At 37.8% G+C, this 20,821-nt stretch overlaps 3 protein-coding genes across 6 annotated transcripts in view; all 3 read left to right on the top strand.

Moving 5' to 3' along the window:
• Positions 1 to 10,336, top strand: part of LOC306878485 (rho guanine nucleotide exchange factor 1-like) — a 60,515-nt gene extending 50,179 nt beyond the window's left edge. For both annotated transcript variants that reach the window (XM_079430894.1, XM_079430893.1), the window contains 17 exons: positions 58 to 248; positions 363 to 509; positions 625 to 707; positions 1,729 to 1,854; positions 1,973 to 2,087; positions 2,687 to 2,787; positions 3,488 to 3,562; positions 3,659 to 3,734; positions 3,862 to 4,029; positions 4,108 to 4,195; positions 4,334 to 4,450; positions 4,577 to 4,635; positions 4,728 to 4,880; positions 4,971 to 5,090; positions 6,882 to 7,051; positions 7,177 to 7,277; positions 7,406 to 10,336. In XM_079430894.1, coding sequence (XP_079287020.1) covers positions 58 to 248; positions 363 to 509; positions 625 to 707; positions 1,729 to 1,854; positions 1,973 to 2,087; positions 2,687 to 2,787; positions 3,488 to 3,562; positions 3,659 to 3,734; positions 3,862 to 4,029; positions 4,108 to 4,195; positions 4,334 to 4,450; positions 4,577 to 4,635; positions 4,728 to 4,880; positions 4,971 to 5,090; positions 6,882 to 7,051; positions 7,177 to 7,251 — 1,864 coding nt within the window. In that variant the 3' untranslated portion in view covers positions 7,252 to 7,277; positions 7,406 to 10,336. The remainder of the gene's footprint in view (positions 1 to 57; positions 249 to 362; positions 510 to 624; positions 708 to 1,728; positions 1,855 to 1,972; positions 2,088 to 2,686; positions 2,788 to 3,487; positions 3,563 to 3,658; positions 3,735 to 3,861; positions 4,030 to 4,107; positions 4,196 to 4,333; positions 4,451 to 4,576; positions 4,636 to 4,727; positions 4,881 to 4,970; positions 5,091 to 6,881; positions 7,052 to 7,176; positions 7,278 to 7,405) is intronic.
• Positions 10,337 to 10,770: 434 nt separating this feature from the next.
• On the top strand, positions 10,771 to 13,923 carry LOC306878487 (B-cell antigen receptor complex-associated protein alpha chain-like). Its single transcript, XM_079430898.1, has 5 exons — positions 10,771 to 11,020; positions 11,676 to 12,014; positions 12,814 to 12,929; positions 13,061 to 13,120; positions 13,192 to 13,923. The coding sequence occupies exons 1-5, from the start codon at positions 10,867 to 10,869 to the stop codon at positions 13,306 to 13,308; spliced, it is 786 nt and encodes a 261-aa protein (XP_079287024.1). The 5' UTR covers positions 10,771 to 10,866; the 3' UTR covers positions 13,309 to 13,923.
• Positions 13,825 to 20,821, top strand: part of LOC306878486 (hormone-sensitive lipase-like) — a gene marked incomplete at its 5' end in the record, with an annotated part of 26,859 nt that continues 19,862 nt past the window's right edge. Inside the window, 2 exons of one of the 3 annotated variants that reach the window (XM_079430896.1) lie at positions 13,825 to 13,923; positions 20,432 to 20,673. In XM_079430896.1, coding sequence (XP_079287022.1) covers positions 13,836 to 13,923; positions 20,432 to 20,673 — 330 coding nt within the window. Of the gene's footprint in view, positions 13,924 to 16,828; positions 16,891 to 20,431; positions 20,674 to 20,821 lie in introns of those variants that run through there. The other 2 variants (XM_079430895.1, XM_079430897.1) reach the window with 2 other exon arrangements.

Raw genomic sequence — 20,821 nt, 5'->3', positions numbered from 1 at the left:
CAATGACTAACACGCCTTTCCCTTTTCAATTTTTTTCCCTTAATTTGACTTTCTTAGTGCGGAAGGTGGATTGTTGCCTGACGGCCTCGTCACAGGTCCTGCTTTTGGCCCCTTCCCTCAGCAGGAGGAGATGGAGCCCCGTCTCCTGGAGCTCGAGCAGGACCCGCCCAACTGGAGGGGCCTTGCTTCTCCTGAGGACCTGAAAAAACTGAGCAAGAAGGAAATCAAAAGACAAGAAGTCATCAATGGTAATACAAGCAAGATTGTTGAGAAAATATTGATACGTTCAGTGCCTTATTTTGTTGAATCTGCTATGAAGCAGGGTGCAATGATGAACATATTTTTCTCTCTGTGTCTGTCAGAGCTGTTTACGACAGAGCATGCTCATGTTCGTATGCTGAGTGTATTGCAGACTGTGTTTTCTCGTCCGCTGGAGAGGGAAGAGATTATGAGCATGACTGAGCTGGCCACCATCTTCCCCAGCCTCGATGAGATCATAGAGATGCACTGTACGTATCCACTTCAAATATATTAATGCACTGAAATCTGCATGGCTATAAAAGATTTTGATGGCCCTTCAAATTATGAACAGCTGTGATATAGCTTTAATAAATTCTTTTCTAGACGCTTTCTATGAGAACCTGAAAATACAGCGGCAGGAGGATGGGTACATTGTCAAAATAATAAGCACGCCACTTCTCAACAGGGTAAGTAGCTTAGAGTGTGCTAAAAGGGGTCATATGATGCGATTTTCAAATTTTACTTTCTCTTTGGAGTATTACAAGCTGTTTGTGCATAGGTAAGACCCCTGAAGTTGCAAAGACTAACGTCTCAAAACCAAAGAGAAATTGCTTATAAAAGTTAAGACTCGAACACGCCCACCTAAAACAGCTCATTCAAACACGCCCCCACATGTCTACGTCTCAGTGTAGGAAGATTTGCAAAACACCGCCCAAATGTATGCGTAAAGAAAGAAGGCGGAACTATTATCCGGCGCCATGTCGTGGAGACGCTGTGAAAGTACTTTGTTTGGGCTTCCAAAAGAGGACACGACTAGAAATCAGTGGTTAAGTTGTATTTACAACATTCTTCCAGAACAATTCAACCCAAATATTAGAGTGTGTGCACTGTGCAGCGCATTTTACGGAGGACTGTTTCCTTAACCTGGAAGAGTAACCTACAATGCTGGCTTGCACAAAGGTTGTTTCTATAAAGTGGGGCAATTCCAAATTTGCAAGGATAGCCTGGCGCTTCTGACTCACAGCATGTAAGTACGTTTTCTTATTTAAAGAATTTGCCACTGACGATTCACTTGTTGTTTGTCGTTTCTCCGATCACAAATGCAGACATGGTAATGTTAAAAAAGACAGTATAAGTCATTATAATCAGTAATTATGCCCCTACTGGATGCAACAAATGCCTCGTTTATAATGAGTTTTATTGTTTTTGTCTCGTCGCGGTGGGACACGGCATCATTTCCATCTCACGCTTGAGGTATTCGGCCAATGAGGAGCAACAATAATGTACAGTATGTGGAAAATAATGTGTTTTTTTAACCTTAAACCTCATAAACGCATTGCATTACACCAAATACACAAAATAATGTTCTTTTTAGCAACATCATATGACCCCTTAAATGCTTTCTAAACACTGTCATTCAGCATTTCAACTTGACAACATGAGCTTATATTAGCTGTTACACAAATAGACCTGTCTCTATCTCTGTAGTTCAGTGGATCGGAAGGAGAATGGTTTCAGAAGCTCACCGCACGCTTCTGTAGCTACCAGTCCTGGGCTCTGGAGCAGATAAAGAGCAGACAGAAGAAGGATCCCCGTTTTAATGCTTTCATACTGGTACCTTTACACTTAAAACACTTTTTTTCACATAAATATATTGTGATAGGTAAAAAACATTGCTGGAGGCTTGCATCTTAAAATGTCTTTAATTAAATATTCTGTGTTTGCGTTGTAGGAGGCAGAGAGTAAGCCACAGTGTCGGAGGCTACAGCTGAAGGATATCATTCCCATAGAGATGCAAAGATTAACCAAGTATCCTCTTCTTCTGGAAAACATTGCCAAGAACACAGGTAAGTGTTTTAAATCTTTATTTCTATAAAACCTTTTGTGGCAAATTGTACCAAACACTTGCTAAACCATTGCAAATTGTATAAACGTATATAACACATTAAATAAAAATATTACAAATATAAAATGATCAGTTTAACACATTGATTTTCTCAATTAAATAAAATACACTTGAGTTCAAAAGTTTGGGGTCAGTAAGATGTTGTATTATATATATATATATATATATATATACTATAATCAAATGACTATAATCATTTAGCAAGATTGGATTTATCAGAATGGGCAGTAAAGACCTTTACGTTGTTACAAAACGTTTGCTGTTATTTTGAACTCTATTCATCAAGGAATCCTAAAAAAAAGGATTTCCACAATTCTAGTAAGCCATAGTATTGATAATAAAAAGCTATATAAATAATTTGAGGATGTAATCAGCATGTTTTAATGATTTCTGATGGATCATGTAACACTAAACACTGGAGTAAAGGCTGCTGAAATTTTTGCCATCACAGGAATAAATAAGCATTAATAAATAAGCATACTGAAGAAATGCAATATATTAGACAAAAACTGGTGTATAACCAATGTCCATTTCTCACAGATGATAAAGCAGAAAAAGAGAACATTATCCAAGCAGCAGAATCTTGCCGTAAGATCCTCAACCATGTCAATGAACAAGTCAAACAAATGGAGAACCTGCTGGTGAGAATTCAGTAGAAGTTCCTTCGAATTAACATGGTCTACTGTAAGGATGTGTGGTCTGGAAGTATACAGGCATTACTACATTACAGCATGTTGTGATGTATGTATTTAGTGTGATACTGTACTAAAGGGATAGTTCACCTAAAAATAAAACTTCAGTCATTAATTTCTCACCCTCATGTCATTCCAAACCCGTAAGACTTTCATTCATCTTGGAAACAAATTTAAGATATTTTTTTGAAGCTATGGGAATACTTTTTGTGTGCAAAGAAAGCAAAAATAATGACAACAATATTTGTTTTCTTTGTGCGCAAAAAGTACTCTCATAGCGTCATAAAATTACATGGACTATTTTATCGATGTCCTTACTACCTTTTTGGACCTTGAATGTGGTAGTTGCGTTGCTGTCTATGGAGGGTCAGAAAGTTCTCAGATTTCATCAAAAATATCTTAATTTTTTTCTGAAGATGAACAAAGGTCTTACAGGTTTAGAATGATAAAAGGATGAGTAATTAATGACAGAATTAAAAATTTTTTGGTGAACAATACCTTTAAATTATTTATACTGTGATATAAGATTTTGGTCATACTGCCCACCCTATATGGATCGTTTGAACTTAATTCATAATTTCTAGTATGCATTTTACCAACCACCACTTTAATTTTTTTTCTCTTAAATATCTGCCCATCTTCAACTCAGATTTTGAAAGACTACCAGCGCCGGCTGGACACCTCGGGACTGAAATCGTGCAATGACCTCTACAGTGAGTACAAGGTGAGAAACATCTTGATGTTTCATGTGTGAGTTACTAATGTTATTAATGCAGACACTCTGGGGCTGATGTGATCCACTCTTTTCTCTGTTCATCAGAACATTGATCTGAGCACCAGAACGATGCTGTTTGAAGGACCTCTGACATGGAGGGTGACCAAGGAGAAAGCGATCGGTAAGCCCCTTCGACACATTGCCCAATTTAAAATTTTCTTGCAAATTAACAAATGTGTTTAGCTTTCAGTGCTACCGTAATCAAGAATATGGCCTGTTACTCACCCTATTTTTGTGTGTGTTTGCAGATGTGCACTGTGTTTTGCTGTCAGACCTGCTGGTCTTGCTTCAGAAGCAGGATGATAAGATGGTTTTGAAGTGTCAGAGCAAAAGCAACATCGCAGTTCAGGAAGGCAAACAGATGCTGAGTCCAATCATCAAACTAGAATCAGTTTTTCTCAGAGACGTGGCCACTGGTGAGTGAGTTTCAGTGAATTGGCATGTTGTATTCTGAAGAACATCAGTCTGATAGTTACTTTTGTTCTTTCGATCAGACCCAAAGGCCCTCTATGTCATCTTCACCTGGGACAGTGGAGCACAGATCTATGAACTAGTGACTCAGTCTGTCGGGGAGAAGAAAAAGTGAGTGTATTGACCATATAAAGTCATTTCAATGAAACACTTATCCGAATGACTGACAGGCAGATCATATGAAATCCTGCTTTAAAATTGAAATCCAAAACATGTCATTTGACACTCACAGTCTGTTTTATGCTCCAGTTGGACAGAGGTGATTAAGTCTACGGTTGACGAGTTGAAGAAGAGGGATGGGGATAAGGTGAAAAGAGAGAGAGGTAGCAGCATGCCCAGCAGCGCCGGTGGCATTGCATACAGCCCGTGAGTGTGTTTTTGGCAAATAGCAAGGCCCATAAGAGTAATTAGGGATCCTTTTGAAGGTGGCATTGAACTAGCAAACTCAAAGCTGACTTCAGTCATTAAAACCCTTTCCATTTCTTTTCTCAGTTCTCTTCCCCCTCTTAGCCCCACTGAGAATGGAGGAGACCTGTTGAAAAGTCGTGGAGGTGAGACTTTTTGCTCTTGGAAACAGATATCAAGTCTGTCCAAGTAATTTTACCATAGTATAATATTGTGACCGTGTTTTATTTCACCATAGGTCGATTTAAAGACTTTAAAGACAATCTTACTGATGAGAAGAGTAGAGAAACTGATTCTTCACTCATAGACTTCCTAGCGGCCAATGGTTTTGACCTGCTTAGCCATAGCCACGCCCCTCCAGAGAAGGCTGCTATTGGTGCTTTGGATGAAGGTCAGAATGCATGTCATTTTATCCAGGTCTAGCAGTGAACACCTACAATTTCATGCTGTACTTATTCTTTTTTTTGTATACCTCTTGCAGTCGTGTCTTTAAAGAGGCTAATGGTTGGGAGTATTAGTCTGTCAGATGACTCTCAGACTCTTGGAGAAAATGGAGGGATGGCATCTGAAAGCCAGGTGGCAGATGGAAGTCAGTCATCAGGTACTGCACACATATTACTTCAGGTTTTAAGCTGACGAAGTTCAACCTCACACTTAAAGGGGTCATATGATGCGATTTCAAGTTTTCCTTTTTTCTTTGGAGTGTTACAAGCTGTTTGCACATAGATAAGATCCCTGAAGTTGCAAAGACTAAAGTCTCAAAACCAAAGAGATATTCTTTATCAAAGTTAAGACTGCCACGCCCCCCTAAAACGGCTCATTCAAACACGCCCCCACATGTCTAAGTTACGATGTGGATATATTTGCGTAATGCTGCCCAAATGTTTATGCAAAGAAATAAGGTGTGGTTTCAGTAACCGCAGTTGGTGTTGATGCAGCCATGTCAGGGAGACTGTTTCTAGATGAAAGCAAAAGCACTTTATTTAGCCTTCCGAAAGTAGATGCATTTAGGAATTATTAAGATTACTTACAACAGAACAGCAACGCATTTTATGGACGACAGTTTCGTGAACCTAGGAGAGGAGGTAATTCTGACTTGGCTATGACAATCTGGCGCTTCTGAATCAGCTACTGTAAGTATGTTTGTTAGTAGTTTAAGTATTTGCTATGGACTGTTCAAATGCAGAGTTTTACGCGGTGTGTGTGCGCACGCGTGTGTGTGAGAGAGAGAGAGAGAGAAACAGGGTCACATCACAGTGGAGTCAGCTGTCTTAATCGCGGTTTGTGTGCAAACACATACAAGCTTCACTGTGTCTGTCACGCGACTCTGTTCCCCTTTCGGGCTTGAACTGATGGTAAAACTAAGGACATTATTAACTGTCTTAAACTTTTAAAGCGATTATGGAAAGGGGCGTTACATTTCCGACGAGTGCTTGCGGTGTTCGACCAATCATAATGCACTGTGCCAGTTGGCCAATCAGAGCAGGCTGCGCTTGTCGGAAGGAGGGACTTTGTAGAAAAAGACGCGTTTGAGAGAGGAGGAGGAATAGAAGACCTACAGTAATGTACAGTATTTGAAAAATAATATGTTTTTTGAACATTAAACCATGTCAACATATTCTGTTACACCAAATACACAAAATAATGATCTTTAAAAAAGTATCATATGATCCCTTTAATCATAGTACAGCAAGAACAGCTGTGCTGAATACCTGGAGTTTCTGAATAAGTTCAGCATGCAAAAAGAAGAAATGTACTTTAAAGTCTTACAAACAGCCTGTCATTTATTCTAATTCTAAAAGAAAAGATGGAAGCCGGTAGTGTTGGTCCGATAGACCGATAGATAGATATCACGATGTTGAGCTGCCGTTGTGATCCCCCCCTCCCCCCCCCCCATACCCCCCACAATCCGCCGCATCCCAATACTGTGTTCGGAAAGAAAAGCCTATATAAAAGCGGGCATGAGGGAGCCATGATCACTTTTTAGTTTCACTTTCACTTTCGAGATTCGCCATCGCACATACTATGGAGTGGCAGTGCTTATCACACATTTTACAAGATGTTTGTCAGTGGTATTCAGGATCTGCAAATCATTCGCCATTGTCCTCAGACATCTCTTCTTACTCTGTTTATGTGGTAAGTGAAATTTTATGTATGTAATGTAACAGGCAACCGTTAGCAATTGCTAGTTGTTTTCCGTGCCTTTCTGAATACGGATTCACGCTTCGGGCACACCCACTAACACCCACCAACCCCCCGCAATCGCGATGTTTCACTGTAGACATCGTCCGATGGCAATTTTGTTGACATTGGCCAACCGTAGAAGACAGTCGTAGATTTTGCCTTGGGGTGTCTTTTCTAATTGTTCTCCAATTCCTTTTTTCTTTCTTAGTGGAGGAATCCAGCACAGAAGGAAGAACTGAAGGAGAAGAGAGTGGGGGAGATGGAGGGAATAAAGAAGAGCCTAGAGGGATCAGCGCTCCTCTAGTGCTTTCTCAGGAACGCTTGGAGGAGGTGCAGAGGAGACTGCAGACTCTTGGGGAGCAACTGAAGAGACTGCAGGTGAGGAGAAAGCGATTGCATTTGTGAAAGAGAACAGGCTCAGAACAAGCTTTAGATCTTGAAGAGGAGGAAATGTAGATTTTTTTTTTTCTATTACACATCTCTGGTGTTGTGTTTGTTCCCAGGCTGTCGAGGAGGACCATTATAAGTTGCAAGAAGCTCTTGCTAAATATTCACTTCAGGGGGGCCATTATAACTGAGAAACATCACAACCTGCTGTTACAAGGTACTACCACATACTTAATATAAAACCCCATTTTTTTATATCTATCATCTTCATTTTTATGTAGCACCATTCTCTTTTTTTGTAAGTACAGCAATTCAGTTTCTATCATCTGTGTTGTTTGTCCTCAGATCACTGTATGTGCTGGACTCAAGACTTGCTTTCGAGGGATTCACTGATTGACTAATTCTGCCTGAATGTTCCTGCTCTATCTCTTCTCTCTTCTCAACTGTCCTTTCAGAAGATTGTCAGCAGGCCTCCAGCACTTTCTATGCCACTGAGAAATGAAATGAAGTGGGTGTTGTGAAATTATAGTGATCCTTAACCTTGAATGAGGGCCTATGTGTTTCTGTTGAGAGGTATGAGAGACAGTCTTGCCAAAAGATGCCAAAGAAATGTGCAACACCTAGAGAGATTCCAGCGCAAAATGCTACGAGTGCATGTGAAAGCACTGTAACATACACAAACATGCGCACATGCACACACGCACACACAAACACACACACAACGATAAGCCTGTCTAAGCATGTCAAAAGTAATTTAGTATCAAAAGACTATCTATATTCATAGAAAAGTATAGTTGCATCTTTGTCTGTTTCTCAGAATGTACTTTAGTCAGGTTTTCAATAAGGGTAATTTAAGCAGAATATGTGCCCTTTCATTTTTTTTTTTTTTTTTTTTTTTTTTTTTTCAATGCATTTCAAGATGTTCATTCATCCTAATAATTACTACCGTACTATATTACATGTATTTTCAAAAATAATAGATATTCAAAAGGAGATATGTCGACTTTTAGCAGAGTATTTAGCCGTTGTAGCATGCATTGGCCAAATTGCAGTAAAATGGAAAGTAAAAACATGGACTTTTTTTTTTTTTTTTAACCCTGTTTTGGTTTTGATTTGTCTTCTTACCAGAAGTTCTGTTGTTGCTCTGTGAATGAGAAAAGAAGTGCTAAGTAGGATAGATCAACAGATGAGCAGAGGAAGTAGAGAGACGGTTTGAGTAAGGTGGGCTTGCTTTGTAATGCCTAACCCCTCAGAAGTGAAATCAAGGCAAGCATTGATGTCAAGAGATACCGTTAGAGTTTGACATTGTGGGTGTGAGGAAATATGCACATATTACGTAGCATTTTGAATGACCAGCTTGTAGGAACATCTACACACCGGTGCTGTTATAAAGTGAAGCATGCACAGTGTATAGCGTTCTCTAACCCAGGTGTTGCAGATTGTACGCTAGTAGATCGACCCAGGTCATATGATAATCATCACACACTGCCTATTTTTGTGCACTATGCAAGTTCTTTTTCTGTGGCTGTAAAACGCATCAGTCATTTCAGATAATTACATTTTTTCTACCTTTATGTTCTACAGCACAGTTTGCAAAATTTGTTTTTTTCTGTAATTGCTTGTCATTGTTTCTCAGTTTAATTCATTTTCTTTATAAGCAGGACCAAAGAAATGATAGTGGGACAAAGTTTAGATATAAAAACACTTTTGCCTTGCATGGGAAGGTCAGCTGTCAATCGGAATGGCTTGACACTTTTTTTATGAGAAAGTGCTCACCTTGATCAACCCACAAAATGGTGAAGTGGATGGATTGGCTTATAATCCTATTTAAAACAGAAGGAATTAAGTTGGTTCAGAAATGAATTGCAGTACGAGTAATAGAGAAGTTTTTTTCTAGCTTAAGGGACCAGCTTTTTCTCTCTTGTTCTCTTTATCTAATTATGAATCCAGAACACAGAGAATCAGGCACTTGCAGGAGTTTAAAATGATGTTATATCTCAGAGTTCAGAGACAGGAACACAAACTGTAGGTTTTTTCACTAGTACTGTAATTATTTTCATGGATTCACGATGCTACTGCAACAGGTCTTTCTACTCTCGACCGACTTCCAAATTTATGCAACTTATTTGACCCTATTTGTTACATTAGTGTGATTTAAATTAATTTTTAAGTTGTGATTGTATTGATCATGTTGATTTCTGTAAGGTCATGGTTCCTTTTCCTGCTGTTTTCACAGCTGATTTCCTTCTCTAAATGGTTTACCAGAACAATTTGCCATAAGTCTTGCATAATGGCCAGCAGTGTTGGTCCTAGTAAATGTCAATAAGACCTTTTGTTAATTTTCGTAGCTTTTTCCTTTTAGAAGTAGCAAATGAAGCTGTTTAAAGTTTGGTAATGAAACTATCATGGTGCAAGATCTGTTCTACCTACCTACAATTTTTTTTGTTCATTTTCGATTGCTTGAATGGGTAGTTTATTCATTTCCTTAGAGTTTGTTCTTCTGGTTTTCTTAGAAAATTATGTAATTACCATACTACGTGCATTGCTTGTTATAAAAGAAGGACTGAGAGGGACAAAGTACACCCTTAACCAGAACAACTACAAAAGGCTTCACTGAATTTTACCCATGGCAAGAGTCTTATTTTTGATGTGGAACTGACCACAGTTTAGATTCGATTAGAAAGTGTGTTTCAAATCGAGCCTTGGATATTCCCTTCAACTCTTGATAATTGATAAGACAGGGTTTGGGGTGTGGTGTCATTCTCTCTCATTCCTTAAACTTTTCATATGTATCTGTCACATATATGTATACATAGTGATATATCTGTATGTTTAAATCTATTTATAGGGTGCCTTGTGCAGATTGGGTTTGTTTTAATTTCTAAAGGGCTCTTTTAATCCAGTTGACAGCCACAGGCGTACTTGCCTTCTCCTCATTTAGTGATCTTCAGTGTTAAATATTAATCTGATATTTTGCTCCAGACCCGCCAAATTATAGCAGTTCCACTCATTTGTAGTTCTTAAAAATGGCTGAGTGCTTAGTACTGAGTGCTCTTTGTTAGTTTTTTTTAAACCTTCTGCAATCCATGACTGTCTTTTATGTAATTATGTGTACAGGAGTCCACTCATTACAGGCATCCCATTGCTGTCTGTCTATATAAATGATTATGCAAGGACTATTCGGTGTATTTGGGCTTTGATTTTATATGTAAGATACATACGAAAAATTTAGGTACGTTTTTTTTAATTAATTTTTCTTTTTTTAAATAAATTATCAAAAATGACTTGAGCTTGTATTGACCATATTTTCAGCAACATTCAGTTTATATTATCGCATTATCCAAAAAAGAGAAGAATGTACCGAGGTTGGACTAAATAATGGGAACATCCATTATGTAAACTGCGTATGCCATTTGCATGGCAAGACTAATCAGAGAAGAATGGTGGATGAAAACTGGAAGTAAATGATCGGGGCCAAACAATGCAGAACTTCTGCAGCAGAGTGTCAGCAAACTTCAAAATTCACCTTGAAGACCATGTTTCCACAAAAACTGACTACTGTAGGCAGTTTTGGAGATAATGATTCCCTCCCCCAACATCTGTAAAGCAACTGGCAGATGTTTTTGTAGTCAACATTAAACTCGAGACTATTCAAAAGTATAAAGTATGAATCTTTTCTAAGATTAGAAGCTGTTTTAAAGGCAAATGGTGGTAAAACACCTTAATAATGAATTATTGCCTATTTCCCAGGAGTTCATATTATTTTGTCCAACCCCTGTATTTGCGTGTGCTAACCACAAACTGAAATGGAAGGATGGGTGGGTGTAGATGAGACAGGAAGAGAAGACAAACGATTGAACGGCACATTTACTGATGAGAAGAAAGAAGGTTTTAAAGGTGTATCTGGTTTATTAGAAGAAATGGCATTCACACTGGTCTTTTTCTTGTGTTTCTGGGCAGGTAAGCATTAACGTGTTTCATGCGTGTATGTAATGTTAGTTTTATTGTAAAATTCTAATATTTGTTAAGCATTCAGTATAATTAACTGGTTATAAAGTAATCTAAGCTCACTTTGAGCACAAAAAATATATGTATAGAGAAATTAAAATTTAGTTTTTCGAAAGCATACCATTTCAAATTCAGCAATAAACTTTTTATCTCCTACAAAGTACACAAAGTTTCCATCTGCACGTCTGTTCTGCTTCAGTGAAGCTGATTTCCTCTCAGAGCAGCTGCTAAAATTTGCATCTTATTGCTGCCAGTCTAGATTTTTCACCAGTTTTTGTCTTTTTTAGTGTGACGTACAATTTTAAGGGTCTAATTTAATTTTACACTGTATTAAGTAGCTTAGTCTTGTCTATACAGCTTTTTGTGGGTGGGAAGTGTTCAGTTTAGCTAATCGATTTAAACATGCTGATATCATGTGGATTGAAGTTAAAGCCCTTTGGGGGGAAATTAAAGCTATATGTTAAGCTGCTTTGATGTTAGAGGGTTTTAATAACACATGAACAAATCTTAAAGATTTGAGATACACTCGAATACTTTGTTGTGCTGTTGTGCCACCCAATATTAAAGCATATTCTATGGTTTTTGGTTTTATTGTCCTTTGCATAAGCTGTTGCCAACACTGGTTTTGGAAGCCTGAAACTGGAGGCAGATAAGCCATTGGTACGTGTGGCTTGCTCCCATGAAGCCACCATCCGCTGCTGTTACCGCTGGAATAAGAAACCCCGTGTCACCTGGATCATGAATATTCGCACCAATCTTACCACAATGACCAGTTTAGTAAATCTGTCCGACTCTCTGACGAACAAGCTAGATGAGAGAGATGGAGTCACATGCCATTTGCTGAGTTTCAAGACGGTCCATCTCAATGATACCGGCTTGTACCAGTGTAAACTGGAATCTAGCTCTTTTCACATCTTTACCCATGGTACCTACCTTCAAGTATACAGTGAGTCAGGCCACAGTTATATGTTTAATTTTGTTTCTTGTCAGTATCACTGATAAAAAATATATATATATAGAAATATACAATAAAGCGTAATTTTGTGAAATATTATAATTTATAATGTACGGTTTATAATATAAGATGAATTTTCATCAGCCTTTACTCCACTGACCCTTCTATTTGTGCTCAAGAAACATTATTGTTATTATCAGTGTCACGCTCTTTAATATTTTTGTGGAAAGAGTGAACTTTTTTTTTTCCCCTGGTTTCTTTGATTAATAGAAGGTTCAAAAGAACAGCATTTGAAATATAATTACTTTTGTAACAAAGTCTTTACTGTCACTGTTGATTAATTTATTGCATCCTTGTTAAATCTTTCAAAAAAAATCTTACTGCCCTCAAACTTTTGAACAGTAGTCTATAATAAATACTGTATATATAACTTATAGTTATGCATTTTAATGTAATACATAATCTGGTGCATAGGCCCACTATTTATTCTTAATTGCATAAGTATGAAAGATACTTATGCTTGCACTCAAGCTCTCTAAGAGGCTGCATTGTGCAATAATCCCCTCAAATCATTCAATTGGCTGAGTTAGGCAAACACAAATAACCCATTCAATGACATAAACCCAAATTCCTCTCATTCATGCTAAGTTTGTGTTTCTTAACTCACATGCAAGTTTTACTGACAGATGAAGTGAAAGTTTCAGCTCTTTTGGCCTTTTTTTAGGACAATGGTCCTTGGTCAGTTTGATCTACATGTCATTTCAGGAGTTAAGACATTCTCTTTAATTAGTACCTTTGCAGAAGACCTTGAACCTCAGCGAGAGTGTGAAGAACAGCATCATTACAACCGAAGGGGTGTTGCTGCTGATGTGTGTGTTGCTCCCTGGCACCATGCTCCTCTGTAAGGTCAGACACACTGATCGTGTAATGTTGATTTAATGTTGATTCGGCATATTGGATGCATTCCAGACAAAACATTAAACAAACAATAAATAAAGTGATTCCATGATGATGATGATAGACGTTTATTCCTCTAGTCAAAGAGGCTGAATGAACTGGAGAGGAAGAAAGGAAGGGAGGAGGAGAATATCTATGAGGTATGTCTATTTCCACTACATTTTCTTTTCTTATTAGCATGCTGCGTATTCACAAAAGTGACCTTCAACAGGGCCTAAACCTGGATGACTGCAACTCAGCTTATCATCAAATTCAACGCACCAGTCAGCAAGGCCCCTATCAGGATGTGGCCAACTGTGGAGAAGACATTCAGCTGGAGAAGCCGTAGCTGGAGCTGGAGAAAGAGGAAAAGGAACCAGAAAGACAGTCAATGGAAAAGTGAACTGTGATAAATTGTTTTTGTGAGTCGTAATTTCATGAGCCTGCTGTCAGTATGTCTTTGCATCTCTTTATTAGTTTGAAGATAAGCTTGTTTGTATGTTGCAGTGGTAAATCAAATATATCTGCTAATGGTTTGAATGAATTAAAACATTTAGCATTTTGATGAATGTGACATTTTAAGTATGTCCTGAGGAAGATTCTAAATAAATGCACTGGATACTCAAATTGGCAATTAAAGACAATACACCAGAGAAACTGGCATATTTATTTTATTGTTTTTTATTTTATTTTATTTTATTTTATTTTGACGTTGTAGGAGTGCCATTTGGCTCAATATGGGCAGCGTGATGGGCAGTACTATGCTTTGATTATTCTCTAACGCGTTATTGGCTATAGATTTTGATGTGGGCGTGGCGCCTGTAAGGTATGTCCAGACAGAACAGAGGGGGAGGTAATCATTCGTGTTTGAGGAAGATGGCGTCTGCAAAGAAGTCTGGGAGCGGTGTTCTTGAAAAAGCAGTAAACAGAAGACGCTCGTCAAAAAACAAAGAGGGTCCAATAGGTATATTCTCATTTGATAAACATAACCGCTTTATTTAGGGGGGAGTTGTCGCTTGTAAATGACATCCGCGCTCCCGGTTAGATAGTTGCAGAAGTGTCAAACAGAAGATTAAAGCACGAGCGCTTACTGTACAGTAATGCTGGTGCAATGTGGGAGAGCACTGTTTTCCTTACTAATATGTAAACATAGGTTTTAAAATGTCTCGTATGATTTCCAACAGGTTTGAATTACGTTTGAACTATGTTGTGTAATGCAATACATTGGCTACGGTAACTGTAACACTGTAGTGTAGTGTAGTGTTGCAGTTATGCATTGCAGTTATGCATTCTAGTTAAGGATGACTTTTTATTCAAAGTGTGTTGACAGCAGGTTTTAGACAGGAGAGGATATACGGACGTTTGAATGACCTGTGAGTATTTGCCTAAACTTTGCTGAAATACATCAGGATATGCTTTAGGATACCTGACTCTAGATTGACGTCTGTCTGTGTGGTTTTAACTTTATAATCACAGTAAAGATGTGTAGTAAGTGTAGATGCTCTTAAAGGGATAGTGCACCCAAAAATGAAAAACTGTCATCATTTACTCACCCTTGTGTTGTTCCAAACCTGTATGTCTTTCTTTTGTTTTGTGGAAGGATGCTGGTAACCAAACCATTTTGGTGACCATTGACTTCCACTGTATGGATAGACAAAAACACTGATACATTTACCAAAATCTCTTAATTTATCTTCCACAAAACAAAGGCTTTGTAAAACGGCACAAGGGTAAGTAAAGCCGCTTTAGACCTCATTTAAATGCAACTGTTGGCCACTTTGGGCTTTTAAATAACTTTTTATTTCACCACAGTGTTATTGAGATGGTTCCCATGTTCTCTGTGTTGCAATGGCCAGTACGTCACTGGCTGTCTGGGTTTCAGGTTTTCACCATAGACCCCTGCCTTGTCTAGGGATCAGTGAGAGGATTTGCCATAAAAGCCTCACTCAGCCATTTTAACCGAGTTCTCAGATGTGCAGAAGAACATCATGAAAAGATCTGTAGTCTTGTACATTCATATAACCATATCACATCTGTATGTGTAGATAAGTTGTTTACTTGCTGCTGTCAGGTTTGGATGAGAGTGAGAGGAAACTCTTCACTGATGTCAGGGCCAGCGCATTGTTTTTCTTTTCCTGTTGAGATGATTTTACCACATTTACAAAATAATCTGGGACAAAGGTCATTTCATTGTTCCTTATTGCTAGCCAAATGAATAAAGGATGTGGTCCTGGATACGTATGTAGAATGGAGAGAGAAAGTTCAGGTCTGGTCAGTTTACTTTGGTTTACAAAGATTCTTTGTAGAAATGTGTGGTCTTTGACCCATTAGAATATTAGGAAATCCATCTGGATGCAAGCCTTTTGTAGTTTGTGCTAAAAATAAGATGGGTTTGTACCATAAAAAATCTGAGAAATTCTGATTTGCCAGCAGCTAATCTCGAGCAATGAACTTTTGTAACCTAAATAGTGAGAACATTTTACATGAGCAATGTGACACAAGCTATATATTTAACAATAATAAAGAAATATTTCTAATTATATTCCATAATAGTACTCAAGTACTCGATCACTGTTGCACATCCCTAAGCCTAAATCTTTTTTCTCATTTAAAATGAGGAAATTCACTTATAGCATTTACGATTTTAGCGTTAATATTTTTTTAGGGTTATTTTTGTGATTTTTGAATCATCTATGAAATAAAAATAATTATCTGTACTGTGTGTCTCAGTTATTGAAGGTGAACTTTTTAAAGTAATGTCAGTGTTGTTTACTGTATAGTTTTTATATGATTTCATCAGAATTACATTTTAGTAATTGATTGACAGTATATTAATTATAGTAATTTATTATACAGTGTGACATGTATATTACCATATGACAGTAATTTAATTAACATCATTTATTTACGTTGTTAAATTAATATTTTGTATAAATATTTTTTTCTTCATTTAAATCTAATCTTAAATAGGCCTATACTTGACATTTTTTGCATTAATTGATGTTTAGTGTTCTATTTTTCCATTTAATTTATTTTTTATATCATCCATAGCATGAAAATGTTCTGTATCGGCCAGAATTTCAATATTGGTGCATTCCTAGTTATTGAAGGTGGATTTATGCTAATGTTACTTATGCTCAACGTTGTTTACTGTGTAATTTCAACAGAAATACATTTTAGCAATTGATTTATTATACGGTGCGACATGGATATTACGGTCTCACCATATGACCTAATGCAATTGCCTAATACAATTTATGACCTAACTGGAGTATCATCTGTGTAATGCACCACTTTTGTTGTAGCAATAACAAAAATAATGTATTAGAGGTCATTGTTTGTTTCTGTCTGGACCTTCTTGTGTCAAAGAGAGGTGGCAGTTTTGGATTGTCCAGTTAGGTTGAAGGTCACTGGCCACCCCCTGGTGATACAACCAATAGAGACAAAGGTTATTTAGGCAGTTGTGGTTTTGTGGAGGCTAGTTGGTCCTAGGACACAGTTAGCCTGGATCCTTTAAACGGCTGTGTGTGTGTGTGTGTGTGTGTGTCACACATATGTGCATGTTGCAGTGAGTAATTTATTTTCATTGTACACTGGGTGAAAAGTCATCTTACCACAACAGAGACAGTTGGTATGGGAGAAAATAACAAAGCTGTTCTCTCCTGGGAATGAGGCGACTGAGAATAAAGGAAGAAGAGTTCACAGAAAAGAAGAGAGGAGGAAATAGAAAGTGACAGAAAGTCACATTGTGATCTGAGGGGAAGAAACGGGTGGGAGGGAGGGCGAGTAGGCATCCAATCGAAACTCTATCTTACTGTCTTCCCCTTTTGTTTACCTCCCCCTTCCTATGTCTCTATTTCTCTGGCTCCATGGCTGTGCGGGTGTTGATGGGACAGGACGCACAAGGACTCCAGCATGAGTTCTGACGAGGGTAACGTTCAGACTCTCCAGGGATCGGTCCCTGTGTATTTATGTGTGTGTATGTGCTCTGTTCTGCATGTTTTTAGGTTGTAGATTCTCACACTTAAGCTCCGCTTCACCCCCTCACCTTAAACGTGTGTTGTTGCTCTTCTGCTGTGGATTGTGCTATATGCTTTATGGGTAACTTGTATTCATATATTGTAAAGCAGTGTCACTGAAAGAGTAATTTTGCTTAGCTGGTTAGGTCAGGCTTTGTCTGTAGATATGTATTGTGTTTGGACGAATTGAGCAGATCTGTATAGTGCAAACCTGAATTATCACATTCAAACCAGATAGCAAAATACGTAGTTTTCTGGCTTCAGTTGTGTTCTTTAGTTCTTTGATGGATTTTTCAAGTGCGATTTTGGTTCTACTTGGAATGAACAGTGCTGATTGATCAATTGACTGTTGTTGATAAATGTTCTACTTCGCATCTTCTGTTCATCAACTAAATTTGAGAATAGTAGCAAAGATATTTAATTCTGGTGTTTGTGTTTGTGTGTATGTACTACAATTAAAAAAGTTGGGGGTCACTAAGTTTTTTTAAAACATTTTATAATGTACAAAAGTTTACATTTATAATGTACAAAAGTAAAAATGCTGTTCTTTTGAACTTTTTGAACAAAATTGATGATAATCAGCATATTAGAATGATTTCTGAAGGATAATGTGACACTGAAGACAACTGAAAATAAAGTTGTGCCATCAAAGGTAAAAAATTACATGTTAAAACGTATTAAATTTGAAAATATTTAATCTAGTGTTTTTTTTACAGTTGTACTCTTTACTTTTAACATTAATTTCTAATACAGCAGTGCTGTGGTAGTTACAGGAATGTCTGTGAGGGACTTCCATTGTAAGGGGATTCTTATTGAAAGATAAGAATTCTTTATGAAAGTTAAAAATTCTTAACTTTGGAATGTTTTCAAGTGTCCATGTGTTTGTCCTGCTGTGTTAAACGGGTGCTGGAAGTCTTTCAGTGAGTAAAGGGGTTGAGTGGTAGGTTCTCTTGTTGCACATGTTTCCATAATAAAAGATTTAGATAATTCACAAGCGTGAAGTTCATTTAGTCAGTACTTCAATACCTGCTTCTGAACTGAAACCCAGGATAGCAGTAAGTAATTTCTCAAACCACATGAGTAGTTTTACAACAGTTGCTGGATTATAGTCTCTCAATGGAAGCAGTTGAGACAGAAACATACTTGGTTTCCCGTGCACAGATTAGGACACTAATCTCTCAGGGTCTGGCTACAGCCTTTACAATGAGGACACGGGACAAAAATGGAAGAGAATAGAGGACAATCCTCCATGAGAGAGGAAGATGGGTTGGTTGTTTTTGACAATGAGGGGAAGAGATTACCGCCAGTCAGGGAAGAGGTAGAGAGGCAACATGGGATACTTTGGCAGAGGGGAAAAAGTCTGTTTGGAAAGTCTGAGAAGAGAATGACTGGGCGAATGCTGGGAGGGTATATCTGTGGTAAAGGGCAGAAAGAAAAAGGGACCGTGCCTAACCGTGCCCTTTACCATATCTGTGGTAAAGGGCAGAAAGAAAAAGGGACCGTGCTACAGATAAGAGGGTATCTGGGGAATTCAGCTCTAAATAACACTGGAGATGTATTTCATTTAAGTAAAAATGTTCTCTTGATGTAGAAAAGTAAGCACTTTGGATTCTGACATTCAAAGCACAAACCCTTTATGCCGTTTGTAAAATGTCTTTCCACCCCAATGTAAAGTAAGACTGAAAGTTTAGGGTTTGACCACTTTTAGTTGTGGGGCAGCACCCAAGTTTGTACCTGCAATATAAATTATTACGCTAAAGATGTATTTGCTTGCGTTTTTGGTTTTGTCTGAGAACATAATAAGGTTTGTTTTGGGTCCCAATGTTGTCAATATCCCAATAATGTCATTGTCTAGTGTTGTAAAGTTGTTTGTGATTCTCTCAGTTGTCTGGTCGGTCACGGAGTACAACAGATTTACTTAGTCATAATCTTGTCACTGAGAGACCTTACTCACCTGTATTATCTCTGTTTCATGCATGTCAATCCTGATCAGATAAATGTGCACGAGTGTGTGAATGACTGTACAGTAGTAGGCTGATGCCCATGGTTACTCACTAGTATGTCCTGTGAAACTGTCCACAGCGTCTCTCCCCTTTAGTTTGCTCCTGTCTTTTCCTATAGAGAAAACATGCAGTTGCAGTTTTCTTAAGAGTCAGCATCTTCAAGGTGAAAGTGTATCATAATGTGTCCTCATAGAGTCGTGAATGTGTAGTTCTTTGTGTGATAGTCGTAGGACTTATTAGCTGAGTGTGTTTTCATAGGCACTGATTACCGCGATTTGAACAACTCACGATAAATAAATACTGTCCAGCATAAAGTAGAGTTTTAAGTAACAGTCACAGCACGCAGAGTAGTTTAGTTTTGAGTGAAAACAGGGCGGAAAAGCTGGGAGGTTTTAAAAGAGTGCTAAGGGAATTATACAATGAATGAGTGAATTGTATGAATGTAGCTCTGAAGGTTCTGACTGTCTTCAGAAACGATTTGATGGCATTTTGTTTTCATCTTCGCTCCATGTAGTTCACTCCTAAAGGAAGTGTTCTTAAATCACAATACTGCTTTGTCCAAGGGGTTTGTAATTCAGCTTTTCCATAAGCGCCACCTAGTGTCTGTGAGTGGATTTACAGAGACTTATATTTACCTTCAGCCTGTGTGCAGTTTCTGTCGGACCGAATTTGCATGCCCTGCTATAAATTTTGGCCGGTTGATGAAAAACGAGCTTATGTGGATTCTACACACTTAAACAATTCAGAGAAGCCATCTAGAATTATTTATGGAGCATATAAAATACATATAATCATGTATTAATTATCATTTTGACTTAACCCTTTTCTTTATTTAAAGGCTGAAATGTGAGGTTTACCTTTTTATGAAGCTTTTTCAAAGCTTTATTTGAACATTTACATTATTTATTTGAACATGCTATTAAACTGTTGTCAGTCAAGTCATTTAAAATCTGAACATCATTGGTAATTTTATTGTTTTAGTGATTATGCAAACAAAAAGTCATTTTATTTGTTGTTTGTTAATTCTTAAATATAAAACTTACTTTACTTTTTGAACAATTCCAGCACATTTTAACAATACCGTGATAATACTGATATCCTTGATCATTTTGGTCACTATAATCGTGATAAGAAATTTTCACACCCTTACATATTAAAACAAATCCTAATGTTTAATAAAATCTTAAGTGCATTTATCTTGTTTTAAGGATGTTTACTGGAAAACATGACAAAGTGCTAATGAAAAAAAATATTTTCTGAAGTGCTTTGGCTGAAGCTTTTCCAGTTGACGAATCTATTAAATGTTTATAGTGCTGTTTATAACCACAGCCTACGCAAGTGCTTGGCTTTTGTCCTGAGCTTAATCACTCTATATTGGCTTTAAAGTGTGTCAGAGTATGTGCCAATTTGAAGTAATTATTCTGTCCTCAACCCATCTGATTCCCTGTAGTGATGGACACCAAGGCAGTGTTCACTGCTTTATATGATGTGTGTGAAGAAAATGCCACCTTCTTCTCTGGGGCCACAAAGGGCCAAGCTGGGGATACAGCTCAGCGCCTGGTGGACGCCATGACCACCATCCAGGAACACGCCCGGAGCCTGGAGCCTGTCATCTCTGGATTTGCTGCCATCTATCACCATTTTGACTTTGACCCTCATATCCCCGCCAATGGATATCGCTCCCTTGTTAAGGTGCGTCTTGTGTTTTTTATGATTATTATGAGTTAGCTTGAGGGCAAGAGAAGTCATTTGTGTATTTCCTCCCGGTTAAAAATAGCTGCTCCCAGTGCATAATTTTCAGCAGTTAGTCATCACAGTTAACTGGTTTACAAACCTTACA

This window comes from Barbus barbus (genome assembly GCF_936440315.1).
Source record: "Barbus barbus genome assembly, chromosome: 12".
In the NCBI taxonomy this organism is placed as follows: Eukaryota; Metazoa; Chordata; class Actinopteri; order Cypriniformes; family Cyprinidae; genus Barbus; species Barbus barbus.
Note: the sequence above shows the minus strand (reverse complement) of the source record. Positions and strands in the feature narration are given on the sequence as shown.

Excerpts from the sequence above, each read along its gene's own strand:
- LOC306878487 (XM_079430898.1), top strand. The coding sequence starts at position 10,867 with ATGGAAGGATGGGTGGGTGTAGATGAGACAGGAAGAGAAGACAAACGA. Across the intron at positions 12,015-12,813 it reads TACCTACCTTCAAGTATACA|TACCTTTGCAGAAGACCTTG; the intron begins GTGAGTCAGGCC and ends CTCTTTAATTAG. Across the intron at positions 13,121-13,191 it reads AGGAGGAGAATATCTATGAG|GGCCTAAACCTGGATGACTG; the intron begins GTATGTCTATTT and ends GACCTTCAACAG.